The sequence below is a fragment of the Cervus elaphus genome, chromosome 32 (genome assembly GCF_910594005.1).
Source record: "Cervus elaphus chromosome 32, mCerEla1.1, whole genome shotgun sequence".
In the NCBI taxonomy this organism is placed as follows: Eukaryota; Metazoa; Chordata; class Mammalia; order Artiodactyla; family Cervidae; genus Cervus; species Cervus elaphus.
Window position 1 is genome coordinate 34368519 of NC_057846.1, and position 21898 is coordinate 34390416.

A 21898-nucleotide genomic window follows, 5' to 3' on the forward strand; every position below is an offset into this window, starting at 1 on the left:
GGGACCCCCACATCGGGCCGCCGCAGCGCCGGGCTCCCCTCCTCTCCCGGACGGGCTGCGGCGGCCGGGCGAGCGGCCGGGCGAGCGGGCGGCGTCTCCCGGCTCCGCACTGGGCGCTCAGCATCCCTCCGCCGCCCCTGGCCTCCCGCTCCCGCTCTGCGCCGGGTCGCCCGCCTCGGGCTCGGCAGCCCCCGGGCCCCCCCAGTCAGCAGACACTCACATCAGCGCTACCATCATCGCCGCCACCGGTGCCCTTCACGACCGCCGCCGCCGCCGCCGCCGCCAGTTCTCGGCCCCTCTGTGGCAGCCGCCGCCCCCTGCCTGCTCCCCCGCCGCCGCCGCTGCTCGCACCGCCCCGCGCCGGAGCAGCCGGGCAGGGGCATCGCCCGCGGCGCCCACCGCCGCCGCCGCCGCCCCTCCAGCGGCCGCTGCGGGGGCCGCCGCCGCTCTCCGGGCACCGGCCCGACGCCCGCCGGGGAGGAGGGGAGGGGGCGGGGAGGCGGGCGGCGGGAGGCGGGCAGTGGACCCCGCCTCCTCCAGTACAACCCGCTGAAGCGAAGATCGGGTCTCGGGCTCTCCTCTGCGGCCCGCCCTGACGGAAGCCCAGCGCCTGGGACTGGGGCGTGAGCGTGAGGTGACCGGACAGGTGTGAAGATGGAGACGAGGACCCGGCTGAGGCGAGGCTGTTCTGACTTCTCCAGGTACCACGGAGACGTAGGACTCGGGCGGCCCACCGGCGCCCGCGCGGAGACTACACTTCCCGTAGTGCTTAGCGGCGGCGAGACCACCCCCTCCCCCCGCGCGCATGCGCGCCGCGTAGCCAGCTGGGCTAGGGTGGGTGGGGCTGCAGCTCGGCGCTTCGGGAGCGGAGTACTCGGGGGCGTGGCGGAGCCCGGAGGGAGGGGTGGGGAAGGTCCGTGTCCCAGGAGTGACACGTATTGTGTGCGCAGTGATTCGCCCGCGTGGGCGCCGCAGCGCGGGAATGAGGTCTGCTGAATCGGTATCGAACTCGGATGTCTGGTTCAAGGCCGTGGTGTTGGGTCGCTGCGCAAGTCATCCAGCTGATAGACAAGTCCCGTTGAATTGGCTCATCTCAGGGTAACGTGTCCTTCCCCCCAACCTTGCTTCCGGATGTAGGCCTTGGGGTATCTTTCTAGCCTTCTCCGGCCTGGAGGTGCTCAGTCCCACAGAGTAGGTCTCTGGGCTTTGGGTGGGAGGTTCCTTAGGGATGGACATCTTCGTTCTCCTTTTCCACCTCCCTTTTGTGTAATGTAACAAATCATGTTGGATTTTTGAATTCAAAATACTCAGTCTTTAATTTTTGTTGTTGTTGTTTGTTTTTTTCCTGGTTAAAATTGAGTTGTTTTCTAGTTATGTGTCAGTAGGTAAATATTCTCCCTACAGAAGAGGATATTAACATCCTCAAGATGCTAATTTAGTAGTGTTTTAAGAGTATTTGGCATGTTAATTTTGAGGGAGTTGAAGTCTATGGCTCGGGCAGTTAGATTTTCATGCTATTAAACAGTGATCTCCCTTTGTTAATTCCGCAAATATTTACCGAGCGCCGCTCTAGGTCCGTCAGTGAACAAAACAAACACAAATCGCTCTGTTTTGGGAAGTTTGCATTTTGGAGAGAGATAGGCTGTAAGTCAAATGCCTGGTATGTCAGAAGGTGAAAATTCCATGGAGAATAATAAAGGAAAGAGAGATGAGGAGTGTGGATGAGGGTAGGAAACTGAAATTTTACGGTAAGGTAAGGCCTGGCTGAGAATGTAATTTTTTTGAATTGGTGTTTATTGGAGTATAGGTGCTTTGCAATGCTGTGTTAGTTTCTACTGTAAGGCAAAGTGAACCAGCTGTATGTATACATAGATCCTCTCTTTTTGGACTTCCTTCCCGTTCACGTCACCACAGGGCACTGAGTAGTTTTGTGCTATATAGTAGGTTCTCATTAGTTACCTATTTTATACATAGTATCAGTAGTGTATTTGTGTTAATCCCAGTCTCCCAATTAATCCCCCCTTCTCCCCATCTTGGTGTCCATAGGTTTGTTCTCTGTGTTATGTTTCTGTTTTGCAAATAAGATCATCTATGCCGTTTTTCTAGATTCCGCATAGATGCATAAAATATATGATATTTGTTTTTCTCTTTCTGACTTACTAAACTCCTTGTTAGTGTTAGCTGCTCAGTCGTGTCCGGCTCTTTGCGACCCCATGGACTGTGGCCTGCCAGGCCCCTCTGTCCGTGGGATTCTCCAGGCAAGAATACTGGAGTGGGTAGCCATTCCCTTCTCCAGGGGATCTTCTTCACCCAGGGATCAAACCCTGGTCTCCTGCGTTACAGGAGGATTCTTTATCCTCTTTGCCACCTGGGTAACTTTTGAGTAAAGAGCTGAAGGAAGTGAGAGAGCTAGTTTTGTGGCTCTCTGAGGTAAAAGAAAGTGCAAAGGCCCTGAGGGAGCCTGCTTGGTGTATTTGAAGAGCAGGGCTTTGCTGGTGGCTCAGACGGTAAAGTGTCTGCCTGCAATGTGGGAGACTCGGGTTCGATCCCTGGGTCAGAAAGATCCCCTGGAGAGGGAAATGGCAACCTACTCCAGTATTCTTGCCTGGAAAATCCCATGGACTGAGGAGTCGGGTGGGCTACAATCCATGGGGTCACAGAGTCGGACATGACTAAGTGACTTCACTTTTTCACTACAAGGCCAGTAAGTTAGCAGAGAGTGAGATGGAGAAGAATTGTAGGAGATAAAGTTGGACAGAAAAGAGTGTGGGACAGATTGTATAGGACCTGGTAGGCAATTTTGAAAATTTGGGTTTTCATTCTGAGGGAGATGGGAGGTTACTGGAGAGTTTTGTCAGGGAAACACCATGAGCCGAATGATCTTAAAAAACTGTGGTAAAATATATATGACAAAGTTTACCAGTTTAGCTATTTTTCACGTGTATGATTCAGTGACATTAATGACACTATTACACAACCATCACTGTTATTTATAAAAACTTCTTCATCAATCCAAACAAGCTCTGTAACTGGTTAATTAAGCAACAACTTCCCGTTACCCTTCTGTCCAGCCCCAGGTAACCTCTGATATGCTCACTCTCTATGAATTTGCTTATTCTAGATAGTATATACAAGTGGAATCATAGTTGTTTTTTTCCATCTGACTTATTTCACTTGTCATAATGTTCTCAAGGTTTATCCACGTCGTACCATGTATTAGAACTTAATTTCTTTTTATGGCTGAATATGTTTCTGTTGTGTGTGCATACTATATTTTGTTTATCCATTCATCTGTTGACAGACAGTTGGGTTTTCCCCCCTTATGGTTATTGTGAATAATGGTACACTGAACATTGGCTTACAAGGATCTACTTGAGTCCCTGTTTCTAGTTCCTCTTTCTTTTGGGTCTGTACCTAGGAGTGGACTTGCTGGATCATATGATAATTATGTGTTTAGCTTTTTGAGGAACTGTTTTCCGCAGTGGTGGAACCATTTTACCTATGCATTTTTTTTTTGGGGGGGGTGCTATGCTGGGTGACTCGGGAGATCTGAGTTCCCTGACCACGGATTGAATCCGGGCCACAGCAGTTAAAGTGATGAGTCCTAATCACTGGACTACCAGGGAACTCTCAATTCCATATGAATTTGAGGATTAGCTTTTCCATTTCTGCAAAAAAAAGGCCTTTGGAATTTTGATAGAGATTGTGTTGAATCTGTAGGTAGCTTGGGGTTGTATGACCTCTTAACAGTATTAAGCCTTTCCGTGAACACAGGTGGTGTTCCATTTGTTGTGGTGGAACTTGTCTTCTTTGTGAATGAAATGTCTGCTTTAATTGGCAGCAATGAAGGAGTCTTTTGGGCCTAGAAAAGAGAACAACAGTCTCAAAGGCCCCTTGCTGAATCATCTAATTTAGGAGAAAACAAAACAGAACTTTAGTTCCGCCCTGATGCTCCAGGCCGGTTGCATCTATCTGGGACTTATCACCCCCTGTCCGGAAACCTACCACCCCCTACACCCGCCCAGAAGACTTATCACACCCTGCCCAACTACAAATGTCATCTCAACAAAAGAATACTCAAAATATCCCGCCTGACTGACATTTCCCTTATCGATTTCACAAACCTCCCTATAAGTATGACGCCTCCCTGATCACTGTCAGCACGCAGCCTGGTCCTTAGGCCGACTGTCGCCCCTCCTTGCCTAAATAAAGGTAACCTACTTCTGTTGAGGTCATCTTTCCTTTTCTGCCTCACCCGATCTATGCCTTACAAGCAATGTTTTGTAGGTTTTGATATACAGGTTTTTAATTTCACCTCCTGGGTATTTTATTTTTTTAGATGCTATTGTAAACAAGATTGCTTTTTAAGTTTCTTCTCAGATTGCTCATTGCTGTTGTCTAGAAACACAGCTGATTTTTGTGTCTTGATCATGTACCCTGTAACTTTGCTGAATTTGCTTATTAGATCTAGTAGGTTTCTTGTGGTTTCTTTGGGATTTTTTTTTATAGACACAGTCACGTCATATGTGAATAGAGTTTTACTTCTTTCCAATTTATTGCCTTTTACTTCTTACTTATACCTAATTTCTCTGAGGCTAGAAATTTCAGTACTCTTGTTCAATAGCTTTGGTGGAAGGAGTATCTTTGTCTTGATCTTGATTTTAGGGGAAAAGATCTTCAGTCTTTTACCGTTGAGTATGATGTTAACTGCGTTTCTCATAAGTGCCCTTTATTGTCTGGAGGAAATTCCCTTCTATCCCTAGTTTTCTGAGTTTATATCATGAAAGAGTATTTGATTTTGTCAAATGCCCATGTCAGTTGAGGTGGTCAGTTGTATTTCCTTCATTCTGTAAAAGTTACATATTACATTGATTGATTCTCTTATATTGAGCCACCTTTACATTCCTGGGATAAATCTCATTTGGTTCAGTTCAGTTCAGTTCAGTTCAGTCACTCAGTCGTGTCCAACTCTTTGCGACCCCATGAATCGCAGCATACCAGGCCTCCCTGTCCATCACCACCTCCAGGAGTTTACTCAAACTCGTGTCTATCGAGTCGATGATGCCATCCAGCCATCTCATCCTCTGTCTCCCCCTTCTGCTCCTGCCCCCAATCCCTCCCAGCATCAGGGTCTTTTCAAACGAGTCAACTCTTTGCATGAGGTGGCCAAAGTACTGGAGTTTCAGCTTCAACATCAGTCCTTCCAATGAACACCCAGGACTGATCTCCTTGAGGATGAACTGGTTGGATCTCCTTGCAGTCCAAGGGACTCTCAAGAGTCTTCTCCAACATCACAGTTCAAAAGCATCAATTTTTCGGTGCTCAGCTTTCTTCACAGTCCAACTCTCACATCCATACATGACCACTGGAAAAACCATAGCCTTGACCAGATGGACCTTTGTTGGCAAAGTAATGTCTCTGCTTTTTAATATGCTGTCTAGGTTGGTCATAACTTTCCTTCCATGGAGTAAGCATCTTTTAATTTCATGGCTGCAATCACCATCTGTAGTGATTTTGGAGCCCCCAAAAATAAAGTCTGACACTATTTCCACTGTTTCCCCATCTATTTCCCATGAAGTGATGGGACCAACTAAGATGCCATGATCTTAGTTTTCTGAATGTTGAGCTTTAAGTCAACTTTTTCACTCTCGTCTTTCACTTTCATCAAGAGGCTTTTTAGTTCCTCTTCACTTTCTGCCATAAGGGTGGTGTCCTCTGCATATCTGAGGTTATTGATATTTCTCCTGGCAATCTTGATTCCAGCTTGTGCTTCCTCCAGCACAGCGTTTCTCATGATGTACTCTGCATATAAGTCAAGTAAGCAGGGTGACATATACAGCCTTGGTGATGGTATGTAATTCTTTAAATTGAAACATTTTTTAACAGAATCACTGTGACTTCTGTTTTGAGAAGACGGTGGAGGCGACGGAAATAAGAGGTCATGTGGCTTGAACCAGGGTTTTTCTGTCCAGGTGGTCAGAGATGAGAAACGCCTCCTTTATGTCAAGTTTCTATATTTACATGGCTCTGTTTCTGAACATGATATATTTTGTTCCATTGATTTATATCTATTTTTATACCAATTCCACCCTATTTTAATTTATGTTTTTCTGAACTGCTTATGTTTAATAGAGGGATTCCCTGGGGCTTCCTTTGTGGCTCAGCTGGTAAAGAATCCGCAGTATGGTAGTATGGTAGACCTGTGTTTGATCCCTGGGTTGGGAAGGTCCTCTGGAGAAGGGAAAGGCTCCCCACACCAGTATTCTGGCCTGGAGAATTCCATGGACTCTACAGCCCATGGGGTCGCAAAGAGTTGGACAGGACTGAGTGACTTTCCCTTTCCCTGGTGGCTCAGACTGGAAAGAGTCTGCCTCCAACGTGGGAGACCCAGGTTTGATCCCTGGGTCGGGAAGATCCCCTGGAGAATGATATGGCAACCCACTCCAGTATTCTTGCCTGGAAAATCCCATGGATGGAGGAGCCTGGTGGGCTATAGTCCACAGGGTCTCAAAGAGTTGGAGACGACTGAGCGACTTCACTTTAGGAGTTCTCAAACTCTTTTTTATGTTTAATAGAGTGAATTTTTCTTTATTGGTCTTATTTTCTCAAAAAATACATTTTTTGGAATGCTCTTGACTATTTTCTTCTTTTAGTGAACTTTAATATAAGCTTGTGTGGTTTGATGAAAAATCCTGCTGACATCTTTTCTTGCGTTGCTTCTGGAGTGTAGTGATTTAATTAATTTAAAGTTTTGAGTCTTAACTGTCCAGGAATTCAGTATGTCTTCTCTAGCCCTTTTTTGATGTCTTACTAAGCTTGCCTAGTTGTCTTTAAAATGGGTCTTATGTAGTTTACTTTAAGTTTATTCCTTGGCAGATGGCCATTTTTGCTGTTTTTGAGTTTAGATATAAATTATACTTTTTAATTGATTCTTGCTCATATATAGATAAGTCCTTTCATTTGGATATGCTTATCTTGAATCTGGTCATCTCTGGAGTATTTCAGTCTTTTAATCAGGTTGATAACATTTTATAAAATCAAGTTACCTCAAAGTGATACTGGGGGACAAGTATTTTGGAGACTTTAGCTCTTTGATAGGAGTTAAGCTTACCTCTTGTGAAAACTGGTTACTAATAGCAGTCAGGCGCTACCTCCCCCCCCCCCCCCCCAAAATGATCATCATCAGCATTTTTTTTGTGTGTGTGTGTTACATCTATGTTTATTAAAGACTGCCACAAACAAACAAAGCCTGTACAAAAAAGCTCCAGGTACATTATCGCTTAGGACCTCCAACTCCTCTGCCACAGCCACATACTCTTCCTCTGTCATGGATTAGTTCTCCCTTCCCCTCTACTTTGAAATAGTAGTCTTGAGAGACATTATCGCCTAGGACCCCCTCTTCCTCTGCCTCGGCCTCGGCCACGTCCTCTTCCTCGGCCTCGGCCTCTTCCTGCAACAGCTTCCCTTTTCTTAGACTTCACCTTCGGTTCCACATCCAAGAGCAGGGTGTCCAGAGGTAAGCTGTCCGGCAGAATGAAATACCGGGTGTTATTTCCTCGGATACTCAGTGTCTCCAGCTGTACCTGTTCTCTGTTCTTCAGGGTCATTTTCACTGCTTTAAGATGCGTATTCATACTGACATCTACGCCTGTGATTGTTCCATGGACCTGTGTTCCATTCTTTAATTCAATGGTTACAGTTTCGTGACTCAATTTCATCAAAAATGAAATCAAAACAGTCCATCCCTGACTTGAAACATTTCGGAACTGGGTTTTATTACTTCTTGATAAACCTCTGCAGCTTCTAAGTACTCTTGCCGGCTCTGCATGCTCACGAGCTTCATCCTAGCGGTGCCGTCACCCTTTCGGCCCGATAGTACACAAAATCCGACCACCGACAGCCGAGGTCGGGAGTATGAATGGCCGGAAACACTTACTCTCAGGGCTCCGACGTAGAGACCGCGCCGAGCGCCCATCATCAGCATTTTTATTATCATCTGCACCATCATTATTCTTCACTACTTCCCTCAGGGAACATAAAGGTTTAGCCTGTATCCTCCTTCACCTGCAGAGCAGTCAGCTTCTTTTAAAGGGTGATTTGCTTTCTTTTTTGATAAATGTTTTATATATGGGAGGATTAAGAAAGAGGTTGGTTTTGGAATAATTTCTTCACTGGGAAATAAGTGATTAGAATAATTTCACATTATCTCCCAATAAGTGGAACCAGTGACCTTCCCTCCCTTCCATTCAAGCCTTTGCTTCTTTCTAACTCCAGAGTCTTGTCTGAATTTTAGTCTGATTTAGTTCCACCTTTAGTCTGATAGGCTAGCTCTTCGGGGCACGGCAGAGATTCACCCTCTCTTTAGGTCTCTCTGAAGCCAAGAAGGTAGAGGTGTGGGATCTCCCTAGTGTATTGTAGGAATAATAGAAGCAATTAGAAAAAATATCAAAGGTTTGTTGCTTCTTCTGATTTTGATCTGTAGCATGAGACATCACCTGTTGGCCTGTGATCTACTTTAGCTACTCATTTTTGAAATGAGGGCATCAGAGTGCGGTGGAAAGATCACTGGACTGGAAGATAACTTTTGGCTTCTGTACCATCACAGAATTGCTCATTTTTCCTTTTACTCATTTATAAAAACTTTCCCTGTCTGAAGAAGTTAATCTGAAGTTCTTGGCATTGGATAAACTTATGGTTGCTTTCAGAATCGTATATTAATTTTCTAATTTCTTTTTCACTCTGTCTCTATTTTTACCTTTTGCTATTCCTTTCACAGTTAAATTGGTCTTATTGTAAAATACTACACTTTTCTTTCTGTCTGAAAATCCTGAATTTCAGCCCAACACAGAGCTATGCATCCTAAGGTTCAATATCACCCCCATTTATTAAGTCCTAATTTTCTGTTACATTGCTTTTTAATGTTATTTTAATTCTTATTTTGATTTAAAGAAGATATGAAGCTCTGTTTATGAAATTTTGAAACTTTTGGTACTGTATGCTTTGTGTGGCTAGTATTTTTGTATGTTTGTGTGGGGCTAGTATTTTTAATCCTTATAATTTATTTTTATTTAAGATAAGGGGTTAAAGAAAAGAATTGGCCACATACTGTTATTTTCAATTATATTTGTGTGTTAGTTACAACACAAGCACCGAAAACTTGACTTAAACAGGCTTAACAAATAAGGAAACTTATTTTTAAAATGAACCTTGAAGGCTGAGGGAGGACTAACTTGAAGACTAGTTTAGTGCATTGACTGTAGCTTCATTTTTCATCTTTTCTATCTCCTGTGTGTTGGCTTCATCCTCCAGCTAATTTCCATCACTGTGGCAAATTGGCTGTCGAAGGCCCAAGGCTTCCCATACTCAAAACAGGACATCTCTTGTGGTACTTTCATATAAGTGAAAAAAAAAAATTATTCTCAGAAGCCCCGTAAACGTCTCTTGTATCTCATTGGTCTGTCTTAGGTTGCAGTTTTTATTCTTAACCCAAAGCTAGGAGAATGCCTTGAGTTCAGGCCTGATTTTCTGAATCATCATTGTGACTGGGGGAATGGGATTTATTTTAGATCAGTTGGATTTTTCATGGGAGCTGGCAGTGGAGGCAACTTCCTTGAAGCACATTAGCTTTGCAAATAACTGGTCATTATCTGAATTAAATTTACAGTACTGTGCAAAGGGTACAGGGTGGAATGGATGCTGGGTAGCCAACTGTCAACGTCCTTTTGATAATGAGTCTTATAAAATTTCATCTCAGCCCATATGAAGTGACAGTGAAAAATAAAAAGGAAAAATAAGCAGCCTGAGAAAGTTTTAAATTGACTTACCTGAAAACTTTCTCTGCAGTTTCCCAGTTTATAGTCGCTGATTTTAGCTGACTGGCTATAGCTACTTACAGAACAGAGGAAATTCATTAAAAATAATGAATTATTCAGTTGGATAATGAAATTCAGTTATAAAGCACTTCGCTGTGCCATGGACTCAGTTCAGGTCAAGTCATGTTCCTGGTTTATGGGCAGTGCGGCTTCTCAACGATGACACAGCATTATTCTTTTCCCCTGTTGCTAGCATTTTAATGACCTTTTTTTGTATTTATTTGGTTCTACTTATACTTTATTTCAATTAACTTTATTAACACAAATTTTAACTTACACTTTAAAAATATAAATTATATATTACATAATGTTTGACAGTTATGAATATTTAGTAGATACCTATAAAGAAATAGGTCTCTCGAAAGAAAAATCCTGTTACCTTTAAAATTGCAGTGATTTACTGTAGCTGAACCAAATGCTAATGGTGGTTTTATTTAGCCTTTGTAGTTTGTTTGCCTGGGTTATTTGGAGGGAAATTACGATTCAATAGATTAATGAAAGCCTCTTTAATTAGGGAATTTAATGAGGGCTTTGTCATGGATTCCATGGTTCTTTTTCCTCTGCCCCTTCCTATTCCTATTAGTGCATTGAAAAGTAGAAAAGAATTCTCAAAAACAATACAGAAGGATACCTTATAAGTTATATCCTTCACAGTAATTACAGATTGTGCATGCTTGTGTAGAAAAATGTGTGTGCATGTGTCTCTATGGGGACTTCCCAGGTGGCTCAGTGGTAAAGAATGTGCCTGCCAATGCAGGAGACGCAGTTTCATTCCCTGGGTTGGCGATATTCCCTGGAGAAGGAAATGGCAACCAACTTCTATATTCTTGCCTGGGAAATTCCATAGACAGAGGAGCCTGACAGGCTATAGTCCTTGGGTTGCAAGAGTTGGACATGACTAAAACAACAGTGTGTCTTTATATGTATCTGTGTATATATATACATATATATAATTTATTATTGTTAGTCTCTCTGTCGTGTCTGATTCAAAGTGTCTAACTAAAATTTGGACATTGATAACCAGAGTGAATTGCTGAATCATTTAAGCTGCTTTGGTTTTATATTATGTATAACAAGGATGGCTATGTGTGTGAAGTCGCTCAGTCGTGTCTGACTCTTTGCAACCCATGGACTGTAGCCTACCAGGCTCCTCCGTCCATGGGATTTTCCAGGCAAGAGTACTGGAGTGGGTTGCCATTTCCTTCTCCAGAGGATCTTCCCCACCCAGGGATTGAACCCGGGTCTCCTGCATTGTAGGCAGACGCTTTACCGTCTGAGCCTCCAGGGAAGTCAGGATAACTATACTTGTATATAAATCTTTCTGGAGAATGCTGGTTATTTTTGTAAGATTAATTTTTAAAAATGTAACTTTAGGTGAAACGGTGTGAGAAGTAGAGAAGTATTTTGAGTGGAAATCATAGTATTGTGTGAAGAAATTTCCTTGGCCTACCTTCATGAAGATGGCTTATCTTTTGTTTACCCTAGGCTCTATTTAGACATTAATTTTCACACTAGACCATCAAACTAGTCCTTTTAATAATTTGACTATTGAAGCATTTGATTGATGCTGATAGTTGATGGACTGGAAGAACTGAGCTAGTGCCCCTCTCTGGATTCATCGTTTGTACTCCCAGTTTTATAGATGAGAAGGTAAATGATAGGCTGTGTGGGTGCTCCTCACGTCATTGTGGAATCCATAGGGTGAAGTAATGTGCCAGGCCAGCGTGAGTTGACACAGCAGACTCAGAAATGGGGAGAAAAGGAGACGTGCTCCAGTCTTAGGATAACTCCCCTCTTACTCCTCTAATTAAGTAGGTGTCCCAGACTATCACCCTGTTTCCTGTTTTGGCATATTCCTACTGTTTCTCAACTACTCATTCTGTAGTCTAACTCCAAAAATGTACCCAAGTATTTCACTCAAAGAATGTTTTATAAAGGGATATTGACTTAAAATTTCTAGAGATACTCAGACCAGCTGCTGGTACTGATTTGTCTACAGCCGAGGTTAGAATTAAGAGGCCTGCAGGAAACTGGGTCTTGGAAATTGGTATCAAACGGGAGATTGCGTAGTAACATCCATTTCTTTTGAAAATTTGGAAGGTCTGACAAAACTGGGACCATACTGACCATTGGCAAGCGTTAGCTGAAGCACTATCCTTCTAGTTTGTGCTGCAGCATAATGATATGGGTTATGGGTAATGCAGGATTTTGATGGTTGCATATTTTTTTATAATTTTCAAGCATAAAAACTTTTTATAAGGCAAACATTCAAAGATTTGCAGTAGGTTAAATCATATTTGAGCATTCTTTATGTAGATCATTTTATAAACTACTTGAGATCTATAACATGTATAGTTATGCACAGTAAGCATGGTTGAAAAGGGCTGTGTTGTGGCTGTATCCTTCTGACTTAACTGTTAAATAATTTCCTATCTGTTACTCACTTTAGTTGGGTATGTGTATGTTATTTAATCATTGGGAAACTTATATGTGTTCTTTGAATTTTCTTTCTTAATTTTCATAGTTTTACTGGAAGCATAGAAAAGAGCATGATTATTAGTTAATTATTACTATTAATAATTGAACATATGCAACTCAGTTGATTCAATAAAATAAGTCTTTGTAACTTCAGAAACTCATTAAAAAATATATTTGATTACCCTGAAGTGTTTTTTGTTTACTTTAAAATTTTTTAATTATTAAACTAAATGAAAATAAGTATTTCAGTACACTTAGTTTTTGTTTAATCTCCTTAATTTAAAAATATTGTTTTTTTGGATAGGATTTGTTTAGAAATGTTCACAAGAATACAGACAGGCTAAACAACAGAAAACTTTCCCTGAGGACTTAAAGACCTGTAGTATTTTAAGTACTTTATATACAAATAGATTTAATTTCCTTAGATACTTACTTTCCCATTTTTGATATCTAAGACTGATTAAAGCTGGAAAGTCATCCAGTTAATGAGTTGAACATAATAGTAAATATTTATTAGTCAATAATTAAGTAGTAAAGGATTATCTCAGAATTGGATTTGGTATTCCCAGAATTCTTCACTTTTCAGCCTAAATCAAATGGAGTAGGGGTGTCAGGCAGAATATTCTGATACTTTTTCATAAAACATTTATTTTATGAAACAAAAGATCTGAACTTTTGAAAGTGTCTGTGAGCACAAAATAAGAACAAATTTAAGAGACTGATAAAAGAAATAATCAGATTGAACTCAAGAAGCTAGTTACAGGATTGAACAGTTAATAACCCAGATTACCTCACTAGATTGCTAAATCTGCTTTTTCCCCCCCTGCTTATACAGAATAATATGTTTGGGACCAGTGAGGCAAAGGAAGTAGAAAAGTTGCCATTTTTCAGTTATTCTTTTAGAAGATAAGTTGAAGATTTATGGGCTGAAGACAACACTAGAAGAAGATTAATGAAAAAAGTGTTCATTGCAGTTATGAATTCGTAAATACTGGCAGTGGTCCTCAGCGGGCTTTATAGAATCTTTGAAAAATGCCTGGAAGGACATTATTTGCTTGGCACAGAAGTTCCAAAACCAACTGGAGGTGAAAAATGAAGTGAAAAATGAATATTTTGAAACACATGAGAAATTATAGAAACTGGAAATGTGGGACTGGTAACAATAGGGACGTAGAAAGGCTTTATGTTAAGTTCAACATAAAAAACCTGATATTCCTAGTTATGTGTTGTTTTATTCACAGAGAATCTCTTGTATATTAAAATTTACTTGTAGTTCTGAATTCTGCATTAAATAATGTCATAAAAATGGTGAATCTACTGAAATCCAAGTGGCTACAATGCCATCCTTTCAGCTTTAGGTGAAGAAATCTGATTAGCTATTTCATTACTGAAATAAGTTGACAGTCCAAAGGAAGATTTATAAGCTAAAGGGAAAAATTTCAAATTATTCTATGTGAATGACTCTGACTTTGCAGGTTTTTTGAAGTCTAATTATTGGCTTCAAAAAATGGTATCCTTAACTGACATTTTGAGCACTTGAATTAACTTAATCATCACTGTAGTGATCATGTGGAAAATATATTAATGTGTAGTGACAAAATTTATGGATTCAGAGTAAAAATTCAACTTTGGCGGAGTGAAGTTAAAATAACTTTTAGAAGTGATTGTTTAATTGGTGTTATTTGAATCCTAAAGAAGGATTAATATTATTGAGAAAAGCCAGTGTGTGCCAGATACAGAACTTTAGCATTGAAATTCTTGATATAAAAATATTCATTTGTATTTGAAGCTTATTTAACATCATCAGAAGAAATGAACATATTTCTCAGTAGAGGAACAGGGAAGCATTAAAGACTCTCAGTAGGCTTGAAGTTCAATTTAAGGAGATCGAATTGTTGGAATGCTGGTTAACAGTGAAAAAGGAGCTTTCAGTATGTCGGAGCAAAGCTTCCCCTTTTGCCATTTGCTACCATTGGTGCTAACAAAGCTTGTCCGTGATGGTTGCTATACGGAGTGTTAAGGATACGTTGTTTAAAGATCTAAATCAAGAATTTTGTGTAACCATGTTAAGCATAAAACCTAATATACAGAAGTTATTTCTTCTAAATAATTTCAAGATTGTTATTTTAAAAGTTTGAAAATTTTAATTTTATAAAGAAGATAGAAGTTTCACAGTATATTCACATTCCCAGATCCCATTCCCAGCATGCCATGAAAACAGTTTCATTTTCTGAATGTGCCATGAACTTGAAAATGTCCACTTCTGGTATAGAACTTCATTTATAAATGAATTGGACAATTGAAGACTGAAATTCTAACCGCTAGACCACCAGGGAATTCCTGAATTGGACAATTGAGAGTCATCATGTATTTGAGTAAAATCAACAGATATCAAATCACTTAGCTGAGTAGTTGACCCTTGATAAAAAAGAATTGTCTACGCAAAAAATAACTTAAAGAGTCCTTGTGAAAATGGATTCAGTGGATTCAATAGAAAATGTATTAAAGAACTGAAAATGGTGGAAAAGGACAATCGGAAGTTAGGAAAGGAATTAAAACATTGTTTCCTAAATAAAGTACTCATTAGAATTACTGTGGTAAAACAAATGAGGCTGAAAATTAAATTGGTATTTATTGAATGTGAAGAACTGATTGGGCTTAGGAAGCCTACTTGATATTTCCTGTCTTACAGGACTTAGAGGAGTTGTACTGGTGGGTTCTATGTGCTGGTGAGCTAGAGCTTGAGATTACAACTCTGGATACCTGTGAATCAAGACATTGGCTTCTAGAATTTCATGGAAGACTTAATATAGTCTCTTGGTGCTCAGTTTGCAGCTTTCTGATGGACCCTAGGAGCTGAGACTGCTGATGATAAATAGAATTATACGGGTAAAGTAAAATAACATTTTTCCCAAGGAATTCAGCATGAGGAACATCCAGAATAGGAAACTCCTGTTGAAACAGATCTTTGAAATAATTAAATCATAACTTTTACTAAAGAAAGAAATTACAGGCACATTTGGGGAGACTCAACTAGAGTGCAAAGAAACTTTCTGAAACTAATAGTCCAAATCTTAACATTGTAAAAGTTCAGTAAGGCAAATTGTAAAAGGACTTTGAAATGAAAGGGAGAATATTGAGAATGAAATTAGCATCTTGGAGATCAAGTAGAAGAGATGTCTTGTAATACTGAACAAAGTTAAGGAAAGTCATCATCAGGTGGGAAAAAATAGACATTAACAGAAGAAATTCAGGCAAGTTTTCACTGGAATGTGAATAAGTGGTATAGAAGGAAAAAAGGAATAGGTTATAGCAATTAATAACTAAACCAGTAACAGGGGTGTATTAGTTTGTTATAGCTGCTGCGATTAAGTACCACAAACTGGAAGACTCAACAGAAATGTAATATTCTGCAGTTTTAGAAGCTAGAAGTTCAATATCACATTGTTGGCAGAGTTTCTTTTTTTCTGAGGGCTATGAGGGAAAGAAAGGTCTGCTTCTGGCCTGCCTTCGTGGCTTGTAGATGACTTTTTCCATGTGTTTCTTCACATCATCTTCTGTCTATGCATGTCTTGTCTCTGTGTCCAGATTTCCCCTTTTTATAAAGACATCACTCATTTTGGATTAGGCACGGCCCTAATAACTTCATTTAAATTTGGTTACCTCTGTAATGACCCTGTCTCCAAACAAAGTGGCATTCTGAGGTACTTGGAGATTAGGACCCCAACCTGTCTTATAGTGGAGAGGCATACAGTTCATCCTGTAACAAGAGGAAAATTTTCTTAAGACTTGTAATCCTTTCCAGGGACTCGCTGATCCCAAGAAGAATAGAGTGGAGTGCTTTAAAATATAAAAATCCTTTAAAGTCTCTAAGGCTCCCAGATGGGAAAAATGTTACTCATAATTGAAGAAAGCAGCAGAAAAGCGATGGACTTTTTACTTGTGACGTTAAACGGCAGAAGACTGTGAGAGAACATCTGCAAACTGCTGAGAGACTGTTAGGCTCCGTCAACACATCATTCTCTTATCTGTCTGAAAAAATAGGTTTTTATATATGCAAGGGATCAGCACTTATCCCCTACATATTCTACCCGAGGAAAGCAATTGAAAAGAACGTCTGAGCAAACAATTGAATTCAGAACAGAGATCCAGGATAGGGCAGGATGAATTGAAAAGGAAACCATAGTAAGCAATATAAGCACTTACATATATATTTAAATTTATATGAACATTAAAATGGATGATGAAATTTGTAACAAAAATGTTCAGAAAACAGTAAGGATTTCTTGAAATAGAAAAACAGTACTAGAAAGCTAACAGGCTGTAACAGCCAAAACTGTATCAGTTAACTACTGTAACAGTAGTTAAGGGTGGGAAAGTCAAAACATTCTAAGTTTTCCCTTACTGGGTGGAGGGACAGTGTAAATGTCAGGTCTTGATGGGAAAGGGATATAGTTTTATTATTTTGCCCAGAGAGTGGAGTAATAGTAGGATGTGTAAAAAGTAAAGTTTTAACACTGAAAATGGTAAAAAAGAGTATGAATGGTAACTTCACCCAGTTGGAAAAAATGGACGAAGAGTAAGAGGAAACCAAAGAAAGGAAGATGAACATTAATCAAAAATGAAAGTTCTTACGCTAACTGTGAATGAGATGAATCTCCTTATTGAAAGACAGCATGTTCAAATTGGCGCTGTTCAAAACCAAAACCAGAAAAATAAACCACCACGAAAATCCCAGGTGTGTGTTGTTTAAAGCCAGCCTTTAAAAAAGTGATAAAGGTGAAAAGTGGTAGATAGTGGTGGATAGATAGGTGAGATTATTCTAGAAAAATCCAAACCAAAGCAAATGAAAATACATTGTTTATTTTAAAGAGGAACTTGGATGCAAAGAGCTGACTCATTGGAAAAGACCCTGATGCTGGGAAAGATTAAGGGCAGGAGGAGAAGGGGACAACAGGGGGTGAGATGGTTGGATGGCATCATCGACTTGATGGACATGGGTTTGGGTGAACTCCTGGAGTTAGTGATGGACAGGGAGGCCTGGCGTGCTGCGATTCATGGGGTCGCAAAGAGCCAGACACGACTGAGTGACTGAACTGAACTGAACTGAACTGGGATCCTTTAATGGCTCAAATAAGAAATGATAAGATTTGATTTTGGAAAAAGATGTGTGAACATTGCTCATACCCAACAAGGTAACAGCTCAATATATAGTTTAAAAATTCTATTATTCAATGACTTAGATCCCTTCCAAGAATAACCTTTATCTGATCAATGATTAAAAGCCTCATGTATGCAGAAGAATTTCTCTACTGTGAATTATTCTCCAACTTTCCTTTTCTGTGTGCTTTTTATCTGGTACAAGATGTAAGTATTAATAAGTTTGATAAAAATGTTAGGTTTGTAAACAAGTTTACTTTCAAATTCTTAACCTGGAGGCATCTAGACAGAATTTTGTGTCCAAAAAAGAGTATTTCCATCTAAAAATTAGACATTTTAAATTAAAATGATTTCAATCTTATTGTTGGCTATAGGGAAGTGTTACTGAGGTTTATTTCTGTTCTGGCAGTGTGAATGATTACTTACAGTATTATAAGATTTTATAGTTGTTTTTATAGAGTTGTTTATTATTTGCAGAAAACAATTTTCTGGCAGTTTTGTGAATGATCTACTCTGTATATAGCAAAACTTGTTTTCCAGTTTAATAAAAATGTATTTTAAGATTAAGAATAGACTCTTTCCCTATGTGTGTTGTGTGTATGTACACATACTTTGGGATTAACTTTCGACTTTCCTGTTAAGGGCTTTGGATTTGTGGCAGATCAGTTCAGTCGCTCATTCATGTCCGACTCTTTGTGACCCCACAGACTGCAGCATGCCAGGCCTCCCTGTCCATCACCAACTCCCAGAGCCTACTCAAACTCATGTCCATTGAGTCGGTGATGCCATCCAACCATCTCATCCTCTGTCGTCCCCTTCTCCCACCTTCAGTCTTTCCCAGTGTCAGGGTCTTTTCTGATGAGTCAGCTCTTCTCATCAGGTGGCCAAAGTATTGGAGTTTCAGCTTCAGCATCAGTCCTTCCAATGAGTATTCAGGACTGATTTCCTTTAGGATGGACTGGTTGGATCTCCTTGCAGTCCGAGGGACTCTCAAGAGTCTTCTCCAACACCACAGTTCAAAAGCATCAATTCTTCAGTGCTGAGCTTTCTTTATAGTCCAACTCTCACCTCCATACATGACTACTGGAAAAGCCATAGCTTTGACTCGATGGATGTTTGATGGCAAAGTAATGTCTCTACTTTTTTAATATGCTGTCTAGGTTGGTCATAACTTTTCTTCCAAGGAGCAAGCGTCTTTTAATTTCATGGCTGCAGTCACCATCTGCAGTGATTTTGGAGTTCCAAAAAGTAGTCTGTCACTGTTTCCATTGTTTTCCCATCTATTTGCCATGAAGTGATCGAACTGGATGCCATGATCTTAGTTTTCTAAATGTTGAGTTTTAAACCAACTTTTTCACTCTCCTCTTTCACTTTCATCAAGAGGCTCTTTATTTCTTCTTCACTCTCTGCCATAAGGGTGGTGTCATCTGTATATCTGAGGTTATTGATATTTCTCCTGGAAATCTTGATTCCAGCTTGCATTTCATCCAGCATATATTTTATCTTATGACATATAATGCAGGTGGTAGTGCTAACACTCAAGTTGTTATTTCTGATTGACTGAATCATAGATCTTCCTCAGTGCCAGACTTTGCTAATGATTCAAAGAGTACAGGCAAGCTTGAAGTGCAGATGGAATATTACTTTCTTTTTGTTTTTTGGAGGAACCCCAAACTCTCACACACAGATTCCAAAAAATGTCCTTTTCTTCTGCACTAGTACATGTTACGGTTTTGGATTAGCAGAATAGTTTTGAGCAGTTAAAAAAAAATTGCACAAAGGAAGTTGTCTTCATTTTGGAACTCCTCTGTTTTATATTATCTTAATTGTACAGCTTGCTGACTACCTCCCATTTTCCAGACATAAATTAATAAATCCATCAATCCAAGCTTATTTATGATAAGCAATCTAGATAGGTTAGTTATATCTGGCTAACAACATTTTCTAGATAGATGCTCTTTGGGATGTTTTGGGTAGTAGATACCATTGATAGATGAGCTTGGTGGCTCAGTGGTTGAGATCTTTCATTCCCACTTCCTTAATAGAGTGAGTGAGTTACCTTCTACTATAGTTAACTGTTTCCTTCCCAAGGTATAAGAGTGAGTTTGTATGACAGATTTGTTTGCCAAAGTAATCTTTAAAAATTTTCTTTCGTACATTATTAGTGTTATCAGTTTTGGGGGTTTATGCTTGGGAAAAAAAACTTTTTTTTTTTGGGGGTTTATGCTTGGGAAAAAAAAAGAACTTAATGGATACTTGCTGGATGCTGCTTAATTTCTTCAGAGTTTATAATATCAATAGGGATGACAAGCTAACCCATAATCATAAATAGTTGCTTTGATTATTTCATGTTGATATCATATTTCATCATAAGAATCTTCAGGTATATATTAAAGTCTGCTGTGCGTTTACTAGAAATTTGAAATGTCAGGAACTAAGGTTGGGGTTTGAAGAGTTTTATTAAGAACTTAAGGCCACTTCAGTTTATTGTGTAAAGTGGCACGAGGAGATGGCTCTGTTTTACCTTTAACAGAGTATGTCATAGTGTTCCTAGCCATTGTGTTTCTGTAACCATTCTTGAAGTGCAGTTTACATTGAGGAGAGCCCTCAAAGCTCATAATAGAGTTTTAAAAATACTCCCAATGAAATAGAGAGACTAGTTCACTTGATAGGCCAAGAGTGTAATAAAAACCCTTAATATAGAAAAGCTTTTCTGTCTTTTCAGGTAGATTTGTGAACAATTTAACAGTTTCATGAGTTTACTTATATCTTAGGAAATATGATAAGAAAATTAAAGTTATCAAAAATTTATAGAAATTTATATACCCAGAGATTCTCATTGTGAATGAGATAAAGATTATTTTTTTAAGAGATCAAAGTCACAGAATAATAGAATTTTGAAACTGCTAGAAGCTTAGAATTTAGAACTCTATTAAACTGCCTCACTTATTTTAAAAAGAAGAAATACTAAATGAATGGCTTTTAGAGCTAGCATGTTGTTTCTTCTTTTGCGATTCTGGCTCTTACATCCTGTGTTTGTGCCCAGATGCCATAGCTTACTTTAAATATGTATGTTTGGCTCTTCAGTCATGTTGATTGGTCTGTCTGTAGGTTTCTTACAAAGACTGGATTTATTCACAGAATAATCATTCTTTGGGTTTTGCAACTAGGACCTTTTAAAGATGAGTGAACGAACGTTGGAAAAAGGACAGCAGCGGAAACTTCCTGAATGGATGTCTACACAGAAGATCTATACAGTAAAAGCAAAAAAGGTTGCAGTTCATCAGTAATTCTTTCAGATGGAAAATTTAACGTATATTTGACTGTAAACTGAGTTCATCCTCACTTATAAACTTCAAGCCATTATTTACTTTTAGAGTTGTTGTGAATGAACCAGAATCTAGTCATTGAATGGATGAGTGGGATTAAATTTTAATTGGGTTTACAATATAAGAATTCTTATTCTGTTTTCCCTTTTTATCTAGTTCACATGGCTGGTCTTGCCAATTTGTTCCGATTCAGATTGTGATTTAGACAATATTTATTTTGGTGAATTTTTTTATGGTCAAGTGAATTTTAAGTCCTGATAGATTTAAGCTTCACCAACCAGTCTTTAGCATTTTAAGGCAACATTATTGCATCTAGAAGACTAATCTAACTGCAGAAAAGCATTAATAAAATAAATGCTTTTATGAAAATAGGGTAGAAGTTTGCAAGTAAATTTGTTAGAAAAATAATTTTACAGTAAATAGCTTCATCTTTGTTAAATTGTCCATATGACTCATTAGTCTATAAAGCTTTAGTTGATAAAACTTAGAGCTATAATTTGCCATGTTTCAGTGAATTATATTATTTCAATGAACATTTATTATTTAATGTGACTTTTATTTGTGCCTCTTTGGAATTTTGTTTAGCTCAAGGCATCTGTTCAGAAGAGTGTTTTGGAAGATGACCTGCCCTTCTTAGAATTCACTGGATCCATTGTGTACAGTTATGAAGCTAATGATTGTTCTTTGCTCTCAGAAGATATTAGGTAATGAGTTAAATTTCCAACTTTCATTTGAATTTGGACCCTTAGACTATAAGCCTTATGGTAGTATTTGTAAGTGTACTGAGTTTTATAGTGGAGGTGTGTTTAGTACATAGTTATACATGTAAAATATCACTAATTCTACTTTTTAAATAAAAACTTAAAATTTCCGAATTAAATATGTAATGTCCCTGTTTGTTCATTCATATACCTTTGTATTACTTTAGCTTATTTTTAATCTTTTCAATACTTAAGATATTATATATAGAATTACTGAACACACCAGTTTAGGAAAACATGCAAAAGTTATTCAACCTCTAACACGTCCCTTTCTATTTCATTAAAAATACCAACATTG

At 39.3% G+C, this 21898-nt stretch overlaps 3 protein-coding genes across 11 annotated transcripts in view; 1 reads left to right on the forward strand and 2 right to left on the reverse strand.

Moving 5' to 3' along the window:
- PURG (purine rich element binding protein G) overlaps positions 1-505 on the reverse strand; it is a 37631-nt gene extending 37126 nt beyond the window's left edge. For 3 of the 4 annotated variants that reach the window (XM_043893951.1, XM_043893953.1, XM_043893950.1), the window contains exon 1: positions 221-428. The gene's annotated coding sequence lies outside the window, so the exon portion shown is untranslated. Of the gene's footprint in view, positions 1-220 lie in introns of all 4 variants that reach the window. The other variant, XM_043893952.1, reaches the window with a different exon arrangement.
- Positions 506-564: 59 nt separating this feature from the next.
- Positions 565-21898, forward strand: part of WRN (WRN RecQ like helicase) — a 125491-nt gene continuing 104157 nt past the window's right edge. The window contains exons 1-4 of one of the 6 annotated variants that reach the window (XM_043893940.1): positions 885-1098; positions 15043-15239; positions 20681-20782; positions 21425-21543. In XM_043893940.1, coding sequence (XP_043749875.1) covers positions 15219-15239; positions 20681-20782; positions 21425-21543 — 242 coding nt within the window. In that variant the 5' untranslated portion in view covers positions 885-1098; positions 15043-15218. The other 5 variants (XM_043893941.1, XM_043893944.1, XM_043893945.1 and 2 more) reach the window with 5 other exon arrangements.
- Positions 7305-7729, reverse strand: LOC122688109 (small nuclear ribonucleoprotein Sm D1-like). The gene has a single exon (XM_043893955.1). It carries the CDS (start codon positions 7716-7718, stop codon positions 7380-7382), a length of 339 nt encoding a protein of 112 aa, XP_043749890.1. The 5' UTR covers positions 7719-7729; the 3' UTR covers positions 7305-7379.